This window comes from Gouania willdenowi, chromosome 11 (assembly GCF_900634775.1).
Source record: "Gouania willdenowi chromosome 11, fGouWil2.1, whole genome shotgun sequence".
NCBI classification, from domain to species: Eukaryota; Metazoa; Chordata; class Actinopteri; order Blenniiformes; family Gobiesocidae; genus Gouania; species Gouania willdenowi.
Window position 1 is genome coordinate 3,646,426 of NC_041054.1, and position 20,317 is coordinate 3,666,742.

The 20,317-nt window shown below is 37.0% G+C and overlaps 1 protein-coding gene across 5 annotated transcripts in view; it reads left to right on the forward strand.

Moving 5' to 3' along the window:
• Positions 1–20,317, forward strand: part of myo1g (myosin IG) — a 48,178-nt gene that overhangs the window by 4,741 nt on the left and 23,120 nt on the right. For 2 of the 5 annotated variants that reach the window (XM_028461807.1, XM_028461808.1), the window contains exons 3-18: positions 2,334–2,542; positions 4,066–4,159; positions 4,237–4,402; positions 5,443–5,496; positions 5,660–5,755; positions 6,523–6,639; positions 7,897–8,103; positions 8,181–8,326; positions 8,401–8,515; positions 9,178–9,348; positions 10,711–10,781; positions 14,986–15,060; positions 15,155–15,287; positions 17,613–17,779; positions 19,498–19,705; positions 19,790–20,013. In XM_028461807.1, coding sequence (XP_028317608.1) covers positions 2,334–2,542; positions 4,066–4,159; positions 4,237–4,402; positions 5,443–5,496; positions 5,660–5,755; positions 6,523–6,639; positions 7,897–8,103; positions 8,181–8,326; positions 8,401–8,515; positions 9,178–9,348; positions 10,711–10,781; positions 14,986–15,060; positions 15,155–15,287; positions 17,613–17,779; positions 19,498–19,705; positions 19,790–20,013 — 2,253 coding nt within the window. Of the gene's footprint in view, positions 1–2,333; positions 2,543–4,065; positions 4,160–4,236; positions 4,403–5,442; positions 5,497–5,659; positions 5,756–6,522; positions 6,640–7,896; positions 8,104–8,180; positions 8,327–8,400; positions 8,516–9,177; positions 9,386–10,710; positions 10,782–13,940; positions 14,055–14,985; positions 15,061–15,154; positions 15,288–17,612; positions 17,780–19,497; positions 19,706–19,789; positions 20,014–20,317 lie in introns of those variants that run through there. The other 3 variants (XM_028461809.1, XR_003675132.1, XM_028461810.1) reach the window with 3 other exon arrangements.

Here is a 20,317-nt window from a genome sequence, read left to right on the forward strand (position 1 = left end):
TGGGCCATTGTCTCTGTGTGGTCCTCCGTCTTATTTTGTGTGCCCCCAAAACAGATACACAAAGTGATTTCAGAAGCACACAAAATTACACAAAATGACTCCAGACATAAAAAACAACAACAAAAATGTGCAAAGTAATTCCATAAACAGGCAAAATGACAGCAAAATACACACAAGGACTCCAAAAACACAAATATGGCTCTAAAAAAATACACAAAATGGCTACACAAATGTACAAAATTACTCTAAAACCACGCAGGAAAAAAACCCAGCAAATGATAATACTGGTAAGTACACAAAAAAATGCCAAAACTTACAAACACAAAGTTATGCCACAAACATATAAAACAACATCAAAGACATTTGTTATCTCCTGTATTAATGTTCAGACTGATCATTATTCTAAATGCTAATATTCAGTCTAAAAATGTGGCTCTTGGACCAAGTATGAACACACTTTTGTGGCTTCAGCTGTGATAAAAAAAGATGTCCATCTCCGGCCTATTTAACTCCTGTGATGTGCGACTTTGTTGAGCTGCACAAACACACTAAAGGTTACAAAAGGCTCTGACGCCCTTTGAGACAGTTTTCATTTCCTGTCAGTGAACACACACACAGACACTGGTGTCACTTCCTGTTAGCTGTTTAAAAAAAACCCTCAGATTGAGGATTTGAAAATCTTTAAAGTTACCACCACCACCATGTGAACTTTATTCCATGTTGTGTAAGGAATACTTTGTGTTCCAACTAGATAAAGCTGGGTGATATATTCAAGATATATTGAGTTTTCTATTTTGGCAATATAGAAAATTACAATATCGCCTATATCAATATATATATATATATATATATATATATATATATATATTTTATCGCTTACTTTGTTTTAAAATACTTGTTTCACTACTTCTCAGAACAGCATGAAAAAGCAGTTTCACTCTCTCGCGCTGTCCTTTTTAGGAAAAAAAGCAAAAAGTGGCACATTTTGTAAAATTGTTTGTTATTAAATGTGCCTGTGTGGCATTTTGCGTCAGCAAATTTAACCCTGAATCGTCTTTTTTGTCAGACTTCATTTGAATTAAAATGATCACGATTTATATCGTATATCAGTGTTTCTCAAATGGGGGTAAGTGTACCCCTAGGGGATACTTGAGAGAGAGAGAAAGGAAAATTAACAAATAAAGGGTCAGGAGGCACTAAATCAGTGTTTTTCAACCTTGGGGTCGGCACCATATATGGTGTCGCCCGGATTTTAAATAGGGTCGCCTGAAATTTCGGAAAAATTCAAATCGATTTTCGAAATTTTGTAATTATTATGATGTTTTTTAATTTAAAAAACACAATCTTAAACTACTGTATTTCTGTACTTTCACTTAAAAAAGCATATGTTTATAAATCAAGTTCAACTAAGATTTAGTAGTGAAATGTTTCTGGGGTCACCAGAAATTCTTGTTATCAAAATGGGGTCACGATCCAAAAAAGTTTGGGAACCACTGCATCAGATATTGTTTCATTCCACTTATTTACAAAATGAGATTTTTTAAAATGTGTGTTATCACTCGTTCATTCCATCAATTTGCTCTATAGTTGTTTTTAAATAGTTTTCTAAGCAAAATGTAGTCATACAAAGGGGGTACATGAATTCAGAAATAAGAGGAAGGGGTACTTGATCCAAAAAAAGTTTGAGAATCCCTGCTTTATAGGAGTAAAAAGCCAAAAGTAGGGATGTCCCGATACAGTTTTATTCACTTCCGATACGATACCGATATTGCACCCATGATTATTGGTCGATACCGCTATCGATACGATATCAGCCCAAATCATACATACTTTTATTATTTATTTTGTTGTGTGGAATATTAGAAAAGGTTTGATCATGTGATGTTACTCAAACATAGAACAATAGTCAACAACCGTAGGGATGAGAAAAACTGACCCATTTATTATTAACCAATTGGTTACATACATTTTAACCTTCAACATAATATCTACAGTATTGTACAATTAAATAAATATTATATAATATATAGCTGAGATTTTAGATGCAGTTCGATAAAATCCGATATTCGTTTTCTGGTTGATATCGGACCGATACCCGATATCAATATCGGATCGGGACACCCTAGCCAAAAGTGGCACATTTTGTTTTTAATTGTAAATGACGCCATGTTAATAAATGTTTGATGTCTGGTCAGACTTCATTTGAATTAAAATGATCAAGATTTCTATCGTATATATAGCCATTTTGAGAAAAAACATCGAGATATGAGCACTGGTCCATATATCGTCCAGCCCTAGTCCTAATAACATGTGCCTGGCTTCTGTGTGGACAGGTTTGGGAAGGGTCGTATCTACACCTACATTGGGGAGGTGGTGGTGTCTGTTAACCCCTACAGACAGATGGACATTTACGGCAAAGACAGCATTGAAGCGTACCGAGGACGGGAGCTTCACGAGAACCCTCCTCATCTGTACGCCGTGTCCGACGCCGCCTACAAGGATATGAAGAGACGAGCCAAAGACACATGCATTGTCATATCAGGTGTGACTCACACACACTGCTCTGATCTTTAGGACTTCAGGACTTTAAACAGGTCATGTGATCAAATCGCCTACACTCCACACATTTGACCCTCAGTAGAAACTTCTGATGAAACTTTATAGTATTTCTCTCATGTTGATGGTTTTAATGATTCTTTGACATGATGTAACTTTAAAGCTTTTTATAGTGGATGGACCTAAAAAACCTTTTGTTCATCTACTATGTAGGATCATATGAGATAAAACAAGATCACACAAGATTATCTAAAATTAGATAAAATGAGACAAAATAAGATTAGATAAGATGCAATACAATTAGATAAGAGATAACTTGAGATTAGATTAAACAAGATGAGATTTAACAAGATAATCATAAACTTAGGGCTGGGCAGAAAATCTATTTAATCGATTTATCAAATTGGTAGATAAAAATGATTTTTATTTTGCAAATTCAAGTTTAAAAAGAACTAAAAATTAAATTTTTGTTTAATTTAATTTTTTTTAATTAGTTTTTTCTGACTTTTTTGCTTTCCGTCCTTGTGGGTTACCGTAGCACAATGTGAGCCAGCCCCCTCTTTGTTTACATTTATTTACCCTTTGACTAGGCTATATGTGTGCCACAGACATGTTTCATTTTTTATTCACACTATGCTGAGATGCTATGGGAAGAGTTTATTATTTTTTTAATTGTAATGTTATTTAATATCTAGTTATCTGATTCAGTTTTCTGCAGTTCAGGTGTTGAAAAACCTGAACTGCAGAAAAGGAACGCTGCTGAATTTTAATACTAAATGACATAAACAAGGTAATATTAGATAAAACAAAATAAGAAACAGCGTGAACAGCTGTAACACAAGGTAAGATAAGATGAAATATAAGTTAAGTTTAGACAAGATTAGCCAAAAGTTAGATAATACAAGATCAAATAGGATTAAATAAAAAATAACAAACATGGTCAAATAAAAAAATGAAGATTAGATATAAGAGATAAGATTAAACAAGGTAAGATAATATAAAGTATAACAAAGTACGATAAAATAATATAATCCAAGATAAAATAAGTTTAGATATGATAAAATATAACTTGGTAAGATTAGATAAGATAAAACAGAATTAGATAAGACAATATAAGATTAGATAATGTAAAACAAAACAAGATAATATAAGATTAAACAAGGTAGAATAAGATAAGCCAAGACAGGATAAAATATAAGGTAGGATTAGCTAAAATAAAACAAAGTGAGATTGAATAATATAAGATAAAATAAAATTAGATAAGATAAAATAGATTAGATTAGATTTCTTTAGATTATCATGTGTTGCATGCACTTTAATTTGAAAATCCTTGGGCAACATGAATTAAATTTATAGTTTTCCTGTATACATAGACAAACTGACTGTCTATAGAAATACTTCACAGCACCTTGTTCTAAAATGCAGTTTAATTCTAATAAATCCCCTTTAGATTGTGTTTAAGTGTTTAATAAATACTGTACGGCTGCAGTAAATGTTTCTGTGTTCCAGGTGAAAGTGGAGCAGGAAAAACCGAGGCCAGTAAATACATCATGCAGTACATCGCAGCCATCACGGACCCCAGCCAGAGGACAGAGGTGGAGAGGTGAGACACACACACTCCCTCCAACGTGTTCCAATCGAAACGCTGTGATTTCATCTCACGCCGTGTTTCCACCACAGCGTGAAGAACGTGCTGCTGAAGTCCAACTGTGTGCTGGAGGCCTTCGGGAACGCCAAGACCAATCGCAACGACAACTCCAGCCGCTTCGGCAAATACATGGACATCAACTTTAACTTCAACGGAGACCCGACAGGAGGACACATCAACAACTACCTGCTGGAGAAGGTGAGGGTAAAAAAAACTTTCTAAAAAAGGATTAAAGCACGGTTTTATTTAAAATGATCTTTGGGTTATATTCAAATGAACTTGTTTTATCATAGGACTTTAAATTTATTCTTCATTTAAAATAAATATCATTAAAACTAAACACACAAATAAAGTAATAATGAGAAACCTAAAAATGTAGCAGAAATTAAAAGAACATTCAATTATTAGTCTGCATTAGATGGGGAATAAAATGTAACAATGAATAAAAGTGCAAAAATAATGATTTACGTTGGCGTGCTTCACATCGAGTGGAACATTAAACAAACTTTCAATATCTGACTTAAAATAACTATTTTCTTTTTTGTTTTTTTAAGCTTTTTCGCACAGATTGCAAACAATGTATTGTTATTCCCTGTATTTTTGACTACTGCACTTTTACTTTAGTTTTTTTATCCAGGTGATTTGTTTCATTTTTGGTGTACTATGAAATATGATATTCACAGTGGGGAATACCCAAAAAAGTTTGAGAACCACTGGTTTCGTAAGTGGGACGTTTTTTTTTTATATCAGACGTTTCAAGGCTCTCTTTTGAAGGTAAAAAAACTACCACTACTCTGATTTTTATACTTATTTTTCTATGATTAGTCCTTTGTTTTACTATAAAAACCCATTGAATTTGAGAAGAAGACTTAGATCATCCCAGGTTAAATGCAGCACGATGAAAAGTTGTTGACTTTGTTTACTTTAAACATTTTTATCTTATTTTACCTACAAACCTGGGTTTATAATCTCAGTGGAATTGTTGTCACTTATTTTTATTCATTTTTAGGCTTTAACTGTAGACATGTAGACGTGTGTCTGTCAACAATGTTGCCACAGTTGGGACAATCATCAACTTGAACATGGACTTTAAAAGCAGAACAATAATGACAACATTAACAAACACAACAGACACACAACACAACAGAAAGGCTGTTCACATACAGTATGTCGATAAGTTTAAACAGATGTGCTAACCTTGTGGGTCAATATTTGGTTTAATCCGTTTCTCATTAAAGTCCAGAGTTGTCCAACATCATCAGGGAGAGAGGAACTTCCACTCATTTTACCAGGTAAACCCCAAACATGAACACCAATGTTTATTACACAGAAATAAAAAAACACACACACACGTCTAAGTAGAAATTGTGTTGATAAGTGTGTGTGTGTGTGTGTGTGTGTGTGTGTGTGTGTGTGTGTGTGTGTGTGTGTGTGTGTGTGTGTGTTTATTTCCAGTTACTGTACGGAGGCTCAAATGTGATGCTGGAGTCACTTCACCTGCAGAATAATCCTGCTCTTTATGTTTACACCAGAGAGGGTGCGGCAGCATCGGTAAATCTCTTACTTACACATTTAAGCTCTTTGGTCACAATGTTTTGGGGAAATCATTGTGTAAATTATATTATACTGTATATATGTATATATATATATATATGCTACATTCTGTGAACAAAAGGAGATACTAAGACTAAAAGAATAAAAAAATATTATTTAAACTAGTAATAAAATGAAATGTATATGAATATTTTTTTTTTAAAGTAACAGTATATTTACAATAAGTGAAGCTCTTCAAAAACAATGAAAGTGTTGAGAAATATCTATAATTATTATATATAATTAATATTTTTTGTTTTTGAATCTTATCAAATAAATGCTGTAGCATTAAATATTTACATGTACGTATTACATATATTCCTTTTATAACTTATAACAATCATATTCAAGATACATTCTACCTTTTTATCAATGTTTAATTTCTGGAAATATGCAAGATTTGGAGAATTTGTGTCTTGAGCCTTTGAAATAAAATATTCCAAAAAGTATTTACCAGAGAATATTCAGAATCTTAACCAACTTTAATAGCCATGTAATGTATGTTATACAGATGAGGAACTTAATTTAGTTTGATTTTATATATTAATAATAAGGTAATATAACAATCAGTAAATGGAACAACTAAAGTGCTTTAAAAGTGTTACAGATGTCTGCAGGGAGGGGGCAGCAACACATAACCACTAACCAGGGGTCCCTGAAGGAACAGAGGTCTGCAGATGTTTTAATGTAAATAACTTTACTTGTGCTCTCTCCGCCTCTTCCAGACATCCTACAAAGATCGATCGAACCACAAAGCAGTGATGAGCGCGCTGGAAGTGATCGGCTTCTCAACGGAGGAGATCAACTCAGTCTATCAGGTCTTGGCGTCCATTTTACTTCTGGTAAGCTAATAATCATAAATCACAACTGAAGTTACAGTAATTGTTTTGGATCAGAAACACAAAGAACTGAAACAGAAACTATTCCAAATGATTCATTCACCTACAGTCCTACTGGTGGAGGGGAGCTACATCTGCAGCCATGTGTTTTTTGTCTTTCCTCCTAACGGTGACTGGGTCCTAATGGAAGTGTAACAATGGTATACATGTTACCTTCTTGTGCTTAAGGAGTTTTATTACCATAACAGCAATGTTTTTCAGGTTAATGTTAATTTTGAGAGAGATGGTGAGATTATTAGTGAAAACACAGAAACACACGACAAATTTATGACAATTAATGAAATGTGAGACAAAAACCTCCCCAAAAAAAGATAGAAACTAAAGAAACTCAATAAAAAAAATAATAAAAAAAATACATAATACACAGAAAATACTGCATAAAACACAGAATAATAGGCACAACATATGACAGAACTTCAAGCACTAAATCAGATATTTTCAACCTCGGGGTTGTGGACCTGGAATTAAAATGGGGTTGCTTGGAATGTCTAGTAATTGATTAAAAAAATTACTGATTCAAAATATATTTTTAAACTTAAACTAATATCCATCCATCCATTCATTTTCAGACCCGCTTGTTCCTGATTTTCAGGGTCGTGGGGCTTTTCAGTTACTATTCTTTTTCAAATTAAGATACCACACACAATCACAAACAACTGTATTATATACTATTACTTTCTCAAATCTAAATCTATAATAAATAAATAGCAATCTAGTCCAAATAAAATGCAGTATAAAAATATTTTTTGTCACTGTGTGCAACACAGTATGACAAACGTTATCAAAAGCTAATTTGAGAGAAAAATACTCTCTGGGGTAGCCAGAAATTTATGATATAAAAAAATGGGGTCACAACCCCAAAAAGGTTGGCAACCATTGCTTTAAATAAAAACATTTAAAGAACTGTTTGTGAAAGTTAAAAAAGATTAATCTTGTGATATAAGAACATGAGGAAACTCTAAAAAAGCAGTGAAAACATGAAAACAATTAGTCCAAAAAAACAGGAAAACACATATTAATAAATGAGAAATCAAAAACAGAAAGACATTATAATAAAAAATGAATGAATAAACACAAGTAAGGAATGCACATGTTGATGCTCAGCCCTTCTACAATGTGTCCCAAATGATTTCTCTACACATTAATGACTTTAAAACCTGCCTTGAAACAAACTGTCACTTGTTTTCTTTAATTTGTCAGGGTAACATTGAGTTTGAGAGAAACGGTGAGAGCGTTCAGATCATTGGACTGGAAGCTGTGACTCATATCGCTGAGCTGACGGCCACTGATCCTGAAAGCATCTGTAAGAGCCTTCTGTACCGCACTGTGGCCACCGGTGGCGGTGATGTCATCAAGAAGGGACACACAAAGGAGGACGCCTGGTTTGGACGGGACGCCTTCGCCAAGGTTTGTAAAATAAAAGATAAAATGCAAACTTTGTGCCTTTCTTTGATCTATTTTTTAATCCTCCCCCTCCATCGCAGGCTCTCTATGAGAGACTCTTTGGCTGGATCGTGAGTCGCATCAACAGCATCATTGAAGTGAAAGACTACAACCCACTGCTCCATGGGAAAAACACAGTCATAGGTGTACTGGACATCTACGGCTTTGAGATCTTTGACAATAACAGGTTTGTGTTACTTTTTTCCCTTTTAAAAAAATTTAACCGTTCTGGTGAACATTTCCTTCTGTGTGTCCGCGCAGCTTCGAGCAGTTCTGCATCAACTACTGCAACGAGAAGCTGCAGCAGCTTTTCATCGAGCTAATTCTGTTGCAGGAACAAAGAGAGTACCAGAGGGAAGGAATTACCTGGCAGCACGTGAGGAAACAGAAACACGAGAGAAAACGTAGAATAAAATCTATGAAAAATGAGATAAAACTTACACTATGAAAAAGCACAAGAGAACACAGAAAACAGAAAACTTAGAAAACACAAAAAGAAACTAAAAAAACTGAAGAAAACTAGAGAAAATGCAGGTTCCAAGGTGTAACCATGGTTCTCTGAGTGAAGATACTATCTCTCCAGGCCCCATACATATGAAATATGTAGTGGAGAGATACGATACGATAGAGAACACAGAAAACGTAAAATAAAAATGAGAAAACACAAGAGAAAATGCAGAAAATGCAAAACAAAATTTGAAAAAACAGGAGAAAACACAAAATAAAACAAAAAAACTGAAGAAAACACAGAAAACTTAAAAGAAAACTAGAGAAAACACAAAGGAAAAACAAGAGAAAACTCAGAAAACACAGAAAATATAAAAGAAAACACAAGAGAAAACACAGAAAATGTAAACAAAAACATAAAAGAAAACTGAGAAAAACAAAAGAAAACAATAGAGAAAACTCAGAAAACACAGAAAATGTAAAATAAAACTTTGACAAACGAGAAAACTCTAAAGAAAACAAAATAAAACTCAGAAAACACAAAAATAAAGACAGAAAACCAATAGAAGCTGTGTGTGCACTTTGCTGCAGATTGATTACTTCAACAATAACATCATCGTGGATTTGATGGAGCAGCCACACAAAGGCATCATCTCCATCCTGGACGAGGCGTGTCTGACCGTGGGGAGGGTCACGGACACCGTGTGTCTGGAGAGCATGAACACCAAACTGTCCCAACATCCCCACTACACGTCCCGTAAGGTGAGAGCCAATCACAGAGCTTCAGTTTCTCATCATGGTGGGTTGGATTTCTGCCTTACGATATGAAGGTTGTGAGTATCGATCCGATACGATATCAGCACCAATCATACATACTTTTATTACTTATTTTGTAGTGTGGAATGTTAGAAAAGGGTTGATCAAGTGATGTCACTCAAACAGAGAACAATAGTCAATAATTCAAGTCCATCATTGCTTCATTTTCCAGTTCAATTTGCTATCAAATAAGGGTTCTATGTTAAAACGTAACTTGACTTGTTCCGATGTTTTTGAGTGAAATAGCTTTTGATTTCAGTAAATATGACCTAATGCTGCAAATTCAGCAAATGACCATTTTCAGTTCTTTACAACCTATAAAATGTTTTGTTTGCTCTGTTGTGCATAATAATTTTAAACAGTACATTTAAGTTGTTTGTTTTTGGAAAAATGTGAGATTTGTTCAAATTATACTCTAGCAGTTAATGACTTGAAAATTATGCTGACTATCAGTTGCTTTGACTATTTAGAAAATTTGAGAAAAATATAATTTGCATAATAATTTGTAACACGGTGTAGTTAGTTAGTTATTATTAACTTTATTAAGTCATCTTTTTATTATCATGGTGGGTTGCTGTAAGTTTAAATATGGGTTATTCTGGTTTGCATGTTCTCTGAGCTTTTGTGTTTTTTTTAAATCAAATTTTTACTTTTTATTTCACTGCACAAAAACATGTTTGTTGGTTTTATAGTTTTCGTCTAAGGCAGAGGAGCCCAAGTACGGTCCTGGAGAGTCCCTGTCCTGCATGTTTTAGACGCTATCCTGGTCCAGCATAGGCACCTGATTGTAACGCATAGCTCATTATTAACACACACATGATGACACCATTGTTATATTATATTGTGTTAAAGCAGACAGACATCTAAAACAGGCAGGACAGGAGCTCTCCAGGACCAGACTTGATCCTGGTTTGATATTGTATATTTGAATAGAGGAAAATGCAATTTCTTATTATTTTATACATTTATTTATTATCACATTTGTTCAATTCAAATTGATATCACTTTGAACAATATGTGAAAAAAAAAATGTACTTTTAAGTGAAAGTTATTTTGGAAAATTCTAACCAATCACTTTCTTTTTGATTATTCAGCAACAGATGTAGTTTTAGGTTTGGTCGCTAGAGGGCAGAGTTTATCCAACATTTCCGTCATCTGTATTTCTACAGACATGAAGAAAATATTGATTTCAGCACAAAGCTATCAAACCTGATTAGATAAAATACTGTGTTACTGAATATTAACAACTGTACTTGTAATTTTGACATATTCTTTTGTATTAATAATCAGATATTTTGCTCTTTCCAGCTCAATCCTACTGACAAATCCATGGATTTTCAGAAACACTTTCGTGTTCGTCACTACGCAGGAGACGTCACGTGAGTTTCTCATTCACATTTACATTGTCTGTTTCGTGGTTAAAAGGAAGAAAAAAATGGACCCTGTTTAGGATTATTTATCTATTAGGTTACACACAATAATGAAAAAATAATAATAATAATAATTGAAAATAAAATATAGCTTATAATAATACTAATAAAAGCTTAAAAATGTAATAACTAAAAAGTTTATAATGCTTAAAAACAATTTAGTATTCTTGAAGCTTTAAGGATAAAATGCTTATTTTTAAAATTTGAAAAATAAATGAATAATAAAATAATTTGGGGAAATATTCATCAACATTTTCAGATGTCAAACCTTTTGTGGTCTTAATTGATACTCCTTAAATACATTTGCATGCTATTTAGAAGCTGATGCACTAACATCAAATGGCTTGGGGGCCAATTCCGGCCCTTTAGAGCATTCAATTCGGCCCGCAGGAGAAAGTAAAAATGACAGAGAAAACATGAATTATTGTGTAAATCACCCAATAATCCAGTTGTAGATATTTCAAATTCACCAATTTAATGAATCAATGAAACAATATTTTTAGTGGTTTGCATATTTCCTTTGTTTATATCACGTGAACGCAGTCAATTTTAATTGCAAACTGTGGAAAGAACCCTCAATTTTCTCACAAATTTTGCCATTTCTCACTAACAGTTAAACAAATTTATTCTAAATTAAATAAAACGTGGTAGTAAAATCAATAATTTCTGAAATAAATTGAACAGATATTGAAAACTAGCGCACAAGGGAATCTGCGGCCCAGTTGAGATCAAACTCGTCCATATTTGGCTCCTGAACTAAAATGAGTTTGACACTCCTGCACTATACGGTAGCTTGAACACACACAGCTGTATTTAAACAACTTACAATCTGAAAGAGGAAGTGTGTTTAAAAAAAGCCTCATTAGTCATTGAGGTCACTGAGACGTGGTAGCTGTGAGCTTAATTTTAACCATCTGTGGATGAATTGCAGCCCAAACTATGACCTTTCCATCGCTGCTCTACTTCCTCAATGAGCTCCAGTGGATTTAGGCTCCACGCTGGCCAAACTGGGCTCCCAGCCAACGGTCATCTGCTGTGGCTTTGATTTCCCAAAGAGCCCCACAGCTCACGTGTTCACTCTCAATCTCGGGAGGCGAGCGGCGTTAATATGTCAAGGGAACATGCGGGCGGGGGGGGAGCCAGCTGATGGGACAGTTTCCTCTCTGTGAGAGACGAATCAGGAGCAGTAATCAACTGTTTACTGTTGGAAATCCAGTCTGACTGCAATTACGCACAAAAACACACACGGCAATTTCACGCAGCTCAGTGGCTGTCATGGATTCGTGTGTTGTTTGCTTCTTTTATAAGAAATCGATAGGATGAATCATCCGAAAGATCAAAAAAGGCAAACGTGGGATTAAGTTGTTCAATGGCAGCGTCGCGTCCATCATTGCTTCATTTTCTGGTTCAATTTGGATCATTTTGTCTGTGATGGTTTACACCAGAAATGTCAAACTCATTTAGTTTAGGGTCAGATGAGAGAGAGAAAAGGAAAAATCCTGGAATTGCAGCATTATTCTTCTGTTTTTTGTTTTGGTTTCTTCTGTTGTTTTAAACGGTCCAGTATTATGCTATTTCTCACCCATCTCCACAACAACTTAGTATTTGAGGTTTATTTTCCTAAACTTGCCTGTTTTACAGAGTTTTAGCCTCTGAAAAGTGACTTTCTGAGCAGTTCTGAAAACGGTCTGTTTTGGGGGCTACTTATGCATATTCATGAGTGTGCGTGTCTGTAGACGCTGACTCCACACAACAACTGATCACTAGCGATTTTCTTCTGCTATTTACACAGTCTTGTTATTGTTTTCGGCCAAAAAACTGCACATTGCAATAAAACACATGGATATTTAAGGGGCTATTGTGATTGTGAATCAGACAAGCAATGTTTGCAATGGAGTAAATCAGCTGTTTTAGCTGCTTCGAACACTCACCAGAGCTGCTACCTCACTTACTTGTCATCCTCGCCAATACTTATTACAGGAATAATTTAAGGGAATAGTCCACTGTTTTGTTCAACCGCTGTCTCGCATTGGGTCACAAAACGTCACATCATCTGAAAGGTGATACGAGTTGATGTAACGGGTACTAAAAATGGAACTGCCCCTCAGGGAGGTGTAAAATGCAGAGAATACATTTCGTGTATGTAGCTTTACATAAATGACAATAAAGTATAACGTATGTTCTATATTAAACCACAGTGTTTGTTTTCCCTCTGAGATAGTCTGAGAGGGAGGAGCTCACATTCTTATAGAGTAGGAGGAGCCTGGAATGTCAGGAGGAGGAGTTTCCGCTATGTGATGTCAAGTAGCGAGAAAAATCCAACTCGCCCGTTTAGAACTGACTTTTTACAAAATGCGGAATAACAAGGGAGAGAGGAAACAGAACTTTTTCAACTTTGACCCTCTGAATAAGGCTAAAGAGATGTATATCACTCTAGAAAAACCATTATTAAGTGATTTTTTTCATAACACTGCCCCTTTAAATGTAATTTCTGTTGTACACAACATCAACCTGCTGGGGACTACAGATGGAAACTAGCCTGTGGCTACAATCTGGCACATTTGTATGTTCATGTCCATTAATGAACATTGTCCCTTGTCATTAATGCATAAACAACCCTGTCAAACCGTTTGTGGGCAGAGAAATTGAAATGCAGTAGTTGGCAACTATGAATAAAAAATGCTATAAAACTTGCCGTTATTAGACAATAATTGATCCAACGCAGATTAAAACTGTGTTCATGGACTTGCCCGTAGGTGGCGCTGTTGGTAGCTGCACCCCTCAGGTTTCCTGTACCTTCCTGAATGTGACTCCCTGCCAGCTCCCCCCTCCCGTCTTTGTCAATACTCTAAATATACCTTCGCCCTCTCGCTGCGCCTCCTTTCCAACCTCCTCCATCACTTGCTTTGACCTACTTCGCCCCCTCCTCCTGTTTCCTCTCTGCTCTGCTCTGCCTCTGTCACCTGCAGTGCTCTGAGCTGTGTGAGTTCTAAACACGCAGCACATTAAAGAGCAGACGTTGACCACTCCTTTGCTCCACTCGCACACTGAATATCCTCTACCTCTCATGCTGCTGCTTCTTTCTGTCTGTATGTTACCCCACTGCAGATCTCCTGCTCGCTCACTTTCCCTGTCACTTTGGTTCTCCGCTCGGCTGGTTTCCCAGAATCCACTCAGGTGATTCTCAGCCTCTGGAGGCAAAGGGACACATCTGTCACGGCCCATTTCTGCACCTCCTGATGTCACAGAAGGAGATGAGACACTGTGTGGCGCTATGGGTTGTTCTTAGGATAACAAGATCGACAAAAAACAAGAGCTATGTACGGATGGATGAATGGATAAATTGATTGATTGCTTGATTGGTGGATAGAGTGATTGATAGATACAGTAGATAGATAGACAGATGGATAGATAGATAGATAGATAGATAGATAGATAGATAGATAGATAGATAGATAAATATAGATAGATGGATGAATATATAGAGAAAAATAGATGGCTAGATAGACAGATGGACGGATAGATAAATGGATGGATGGATAGATAGAAAAATAGATCCATAGATAGATAGACAGATGGACTGATAGATAAATGGATGGATGGATAGATAGAAAAATAGATCCATAGATAGATAGACAGATGGACTGATAGATACATGGATGGATGGATAGAGAGAAATATAGATGATAGGGAGAAAAATAGATAGAAAGATAGGCAGATGGACAGATAGATACATAGATGGATGGATGGATAGAGAGAATTAGATAGATAGGTAGGTAGATAGATAGATATATATTGATAGAAGGATGGATGGATGGATTGATATAATGATAGATGGAGAGATAGATGGATGGATGGAGAGAAAAATAGATGGATAGGTAAGATGTATAGACGGATGGATGCTCGATAGATAGATAGTCTATTTATCTTAGATAGATAGATAGATAGATAGATAGATAGATAGATAGATAGATAGAGCAGCCTGTGACCCACTGTGACCTTGTGATAAACTTTCTGTTGAAACTCTGACTTGTTTTTTTTCTGGCTGCTTCTTCTTTGTTGGTGCTAAACCTGAAGCCTCCTTGAGGTCTGCCTCCTTCTGTCTTTTGAACTACTTAAATCCTCTCATCCTCTGTCTCCTCATCTCTTGCAGATATTCTGTTGAAGGGTTTTTGGACAAAAACAAAGACCTGCTTTTCCAGGATTTCAAGCGTCTGATGTACAACAGGTGCCCAAACTACTCCTGACTCCTCTCACTTTCACAGCCGCTCATCACTGATGACCCAGTTAAAGTGAGTGCTCTTTGCTCTTTCCTGCCACAGTGCCAACCCGGTCTTGAAGGACATGTGGCCAGATGGTAAGCTGAGCATCACGGAGGTCACCAAGCGACCTCTGACCGCCGCCTCGCTCTTCAAGAACTCCATTGTGGCTCTGGTCGATAAACTGGGCTGTAAGGTCAGTAAAGTCTGCAGTGAGAGCGCTGACACAGAACAACAGCACCGCGTCCTCAACCCTGTGAGAACGGCAGTGTTTACAGCCTGAGAGGAGCTTTAAGCGTCCGACGCAATGAAGCAGAGAGAAAAAATAGTTCTCAATCTGACTTTCATGTCTTTATTTTAAAGCTATGGAGACGATTCTGCAGCTCTTTGTGAACGTGGATGATCACAGAGTTTTATGATCAGTCAGGTTCTTCAGGACATAATAAGCATTTTCTTATTCAGTGTTTCAGAATAGTTTAACCAGTATTAAATTAGTACGTAATTTCCCTCTGTCTTTCTCTCATCGTGTGACGATTATGTCAAAGCAAAGTGGCATCTTTAATGATTCCGTCACTTGTGATTAAAATTGCCGTAATGACATCATACTGGCTGTACAGCAGCTCGTCCTCATCCTGTCTGAGTGGACGATGAGTTTGTGAACAGTGTGGAGGAGGAGAGCACAAATTGGGCCGCTCACCCCTCCTGGCCCTCCCGGTCTGACTGAAGTCTGACATTTCCCGTTGTTATTTCGGGACCGCGTGCTGTCAGGCTGTGGCAGCATCTTGTCGTGTCGTGGCCGAGGTGAAATGAAAGGAAGTTCCTCTGGCAAAAGTCATTTTTTTTTCCTGCTGGGGTCACATTGAAAGAGCAGACGAGTTTCTTGGGGCAGATGCGTGACACACCTGCGTCCATTTTCACCTCCTCATTTATTTGCTCTCAGAGTGGGAGAGGAAAGCTACATCCCTTATACAGTATGATGGATGACAGCAGGGGAAGCTCGGATCCACAAATGTTTACAAAAATGTTATTATGCACATACACACAAGTCCTTTGACAGTAGTCTCCCTCCATATCAAGCAACCACAGAAATGTACAAAATGACTCCAAGACACACAAAACAACAATAAAAACACATTACAATGACAAAATACACCAAACTACTCCAAAAACCCAAAAAATACAACAAAACTACACAAAATAAACTAAATGACCACAACAATTCACCAAATGACTCCAAAAACACACAAAAATGCAACAAAACTACACACAATGAACAAACTAAAAACAACAAAAATTTACCAAATGACTCAGAAAACGCAGAATTATTTCTCAATTGTGACGTAAGTTGCTCTCTAGTTCCTCTATGACTGTGATTGGTCTGACACTGTAATCTCCTCCTCTTTCACAGGAGCGTGCACGTATTCAATCTGAAATCACTTGGGTTAACCCAGTGAGTTGTAATCTAGATTCGTAGGACAGCTTCTGTCTGATGGAGAATGCTTGGTTAGGTGAAGCCCGCTAACGGAGATAAATCCAGGATAAAGTTATGTAGCTTTGTAGTAGAGTTCCAAAAAGATTTGTTCTCTCCTGTATTAATGCTCAGATTGATCACCATTTGTAATTCTGACATGAATGTTGAATCAAAGTTGCCCATCTCTGGTCTCCAGTTCTCAATCAACTGAAACTTTAGTTGTATACTATTTTTCATGCATGTCATACAACAAAACAACAACAAAAACACAGATGACGGTGAAAAGTACACCATATTACTCCAAAGATACAACAAAACTATGCAACATAAATATATTGACCACAAAAATACACAAAATGACTCCAAAAACATACAACAAAAACACACAAAATGATTTCACAAGATAATGTTTTGCTTATGAAGCGGAGTTAATTGCTCTATGTATGCATGAACTCTGCTTACAAACCACACAGTGCAGTGTGTACGTCTGAGATTTAGGGTTTTAAAAAGCTGTTTTAGGTGTGTATTGATGTTAAACTACATAAGTTATGTTCTTATCTACGAGTTGAGACGTTGTTTTTGGTGGGGGGGAAAGCATTTGACTTTATCCCAAACGGGCTTGACGAGAAGTTTTTTACCTCGTAGTCTGGACCTGCTGGATCGTTGGGTGCAGATATTAACTAATGTGTAACAGCAGTCAGAATCACCTCTGTAGGTCCTTCCTTTTCCTTGGCTTCATATGAGTTTTCCGCTGCAGTGTCCTTGTGCATGTGCTGGAGGTGTTTCTGAGCCTCAGCTGCTCACTGCAGATATTCTCCACGTCTGATTAAGGTCACTGAACTCGCTCTGTTGGTTTCACAGCTTGGCTGCGACTCAGTGACAGTTTTCAGGCTGGGTTCAGTTTATTTGCTGCAACTGTAATGAGCACAACACAACACACACACACACACAGTGAGAAAATCCCAAATCTGCTTCCATTACTGAGACGCTGCATTAGCAGAGTTACTGCGGTTATTACTGAGCCTATCTAACTCCTTGGGTGTTTTCCAGGAGCCGTATTACGTGCGATGCATAAAACCCAACGAGATGAAGTCGTCGGTGCTGTTTGACGACGCTCGCTGCCAGCATCAGGTGGCCTACCTCGGCCTGCTGGAGAACGTGATGGTGCGCAGGGCAGGTTTCGCCTACAGACAGCCCTATGCACGATTCCTGCAGCGGTGAGAGATGAGAGAAAGAGCCGACTGTGCTGTTTGTGCCAAAATAACAATAAGAGCAGCATCTCTATTAAGTGTGTTAAGGATTTAAAAGGCATCCTTAACTTAAAGCTGCTGGGCAGGATCATTTTATATCAGATAAAGACATGGTGTAGACATCATAAATCAATAAATCAAAGATCATTTGCTTGAAAAAAGACGTATATGGTTGAAATTGCGACTCAAAAATGTGTTTTCACCTCCTCTATAAACACTCGTATTGCTTTTTGTGATGTGGAGTCCCTTAGATGGTTGCATAAAAGTGTTTTTACTTCATTCTTACTTTGAATCCTTGTGTTTGTCCCCCAAAATTCTGCCAAAGTGACTTTTCAACACGTTTCTGGTGTTTCCACTGAAAATTACACCGAAAAAATAACGGATGCTTATTTTGAATCCGGACTAAGTTGTGAATTCCAAATCCGGAAGATATTGAATCTCTGGCAAAGTGAGGTGATATACCTGGAATAAACTAGAACAAAAATTACGTCAACCCAATCACTGTCCTCCTTGTCTGGAGAAGAAACACAAGAAAGAAAAAGAATCCAGTAAGAATGAAGTAAAAATGCTTCTATGCTTCCGTCTACAGGACTCAACACGCATAACTTATATCTTGTTTTTTTCAGCAAATGATCTTAGATTTTTTTATATTTGAGACCTACACTGTGTTTCTAAAATTACTGTCTCCAGTGACTTTAAAAGTTACAAGTGTGATTTCTTCCCTTTCACACCCAGATCTAGTCCACTTCTAACATAAAATATTCAAAGCCATAGGGATGTATATTATTAACCAATAAACTGTAAACTGACTGTAAACTGCTTTGTCTCTCCTCACCCGAGGAGAGAAGCAAAGGGCATCTACAGTATCCTACACCTCCAATAATACAACAAAGTTCTCAATTTTAACAATATCTGCTGCATCATTGAACTTGTTTTTTTAATCATTTGTCAGCACAGGCCATGTGCACAGAAAAATTGTACACCAATGTACAATAAACTACAGCCTAATTGTGCTCCCTACTGCCACCTACTGGCATGGAGGAGCATTTAATCATTCTGCCAGCAAATGTTGAAGACCCTGACTGCATGCTATGATAAAAACAAACTGATTATGATTAGACAAATTTACATTACACTTCCGCAGATTGTAACACTCTGCTTGTCTCTGAGTGGCTACATTACTAATAGTGCAGCAGCATAGCAGCTTATTTAAAGATCAATTGTTTTTCGTATTTGTATAAAATCACCAAAATTGGTACACATGTAGAATAGTGTATTCTGAGCAATTTTAGATAGGGACCCCCTCGAGATTTTGCCTTGGTCACTTCTTTTGGTTGGCATTTAAAAAAAAATTACAATTTTTCCCCAATACAGTGGTTGAAAATATAATGAAACAACACAAATTACATTTGTATAAACACATCCCATTGAGTATTTATCACCTCTGAGAAACCTACAAAGGCAAAAACAACCCATGTTGTTAAAGTAAAATGGCAGCTCAAAGGTGACCAAATCTTGAGGGGTTCCCTATCCAGAATTGTTCAGAATACATTAGTCAACATGTGGACCAATTTTGGTGCTTTTATAAAAAGTTGAACAATTGGTTGGTTGCTACAGTATGCTGCAGTACTATAAGCAGTTGATGGTGTTAAAACTAGAGTTAATCTCTGTTTTTGCTGATGCAGGTATAAAATGACATGCGAGTACACGTGGCCCAATCACCTCATGGCGTCGGACCGGGATGCCGTGGAGGCCATCGTCAACCAGCACGGTTTCCAGGACGACGTGGCGTATGGCCTCACCAAGCTTTTTGTGCGGGCGCCGCAGTGTCTTTTCACACTGGAGCAGGAGAGAGCAGATCTGATCCCCATCCTGGTTCTGTTTCTGCAGAAGGTGAGCTGCCCGGGACAAGAAACATCTGACTTTTCCTTCATTATAAGTTCCTGACATGTCCGCTGTTCTCTCCTCCCCCAACAGGTGTGGCGTGGAGCTCTGGCACGCAGGAGGTGTCGGCGGATGAGAGCCGCCTTCGCCATCATGGGCTTCTACAAACTCTACAAGGTTAAGTCTCACTTCTGGGCGGTGGCGGCGTCCTTCGCTAACGTCAGAACAATGGCCGACTACGGGAGGAACGTGGAGTGGCCGAGGCCGCCCGCCGTATTGTTCCGGTTTCACCACATCACCAAGACGCTGCATCGCAGGTCAAAGACGGCAAGAAACATCATGAGTTTGATCACATGATTTTATGATATGATTGGGTTTAAAGAACCAATCACAGGGCTGGAGCAGGAGAGGATGGAAGATAAGGAAGAGAAAGAAAATTGAAATACTGCTTTTCTTAAAATGTATTTAAAAAAAACGTCTGACATGTTAGCTTCATTATATTTTTGTTAAGACTCTTCTCTTTGAGTGTTTTTTAGTTTACTTTCTCATGTTACTCGCATGTGTTTGCTATAAAGCATTCATTCATTTGTTAATAGTCTTTAATAATCAATCACTAAATTG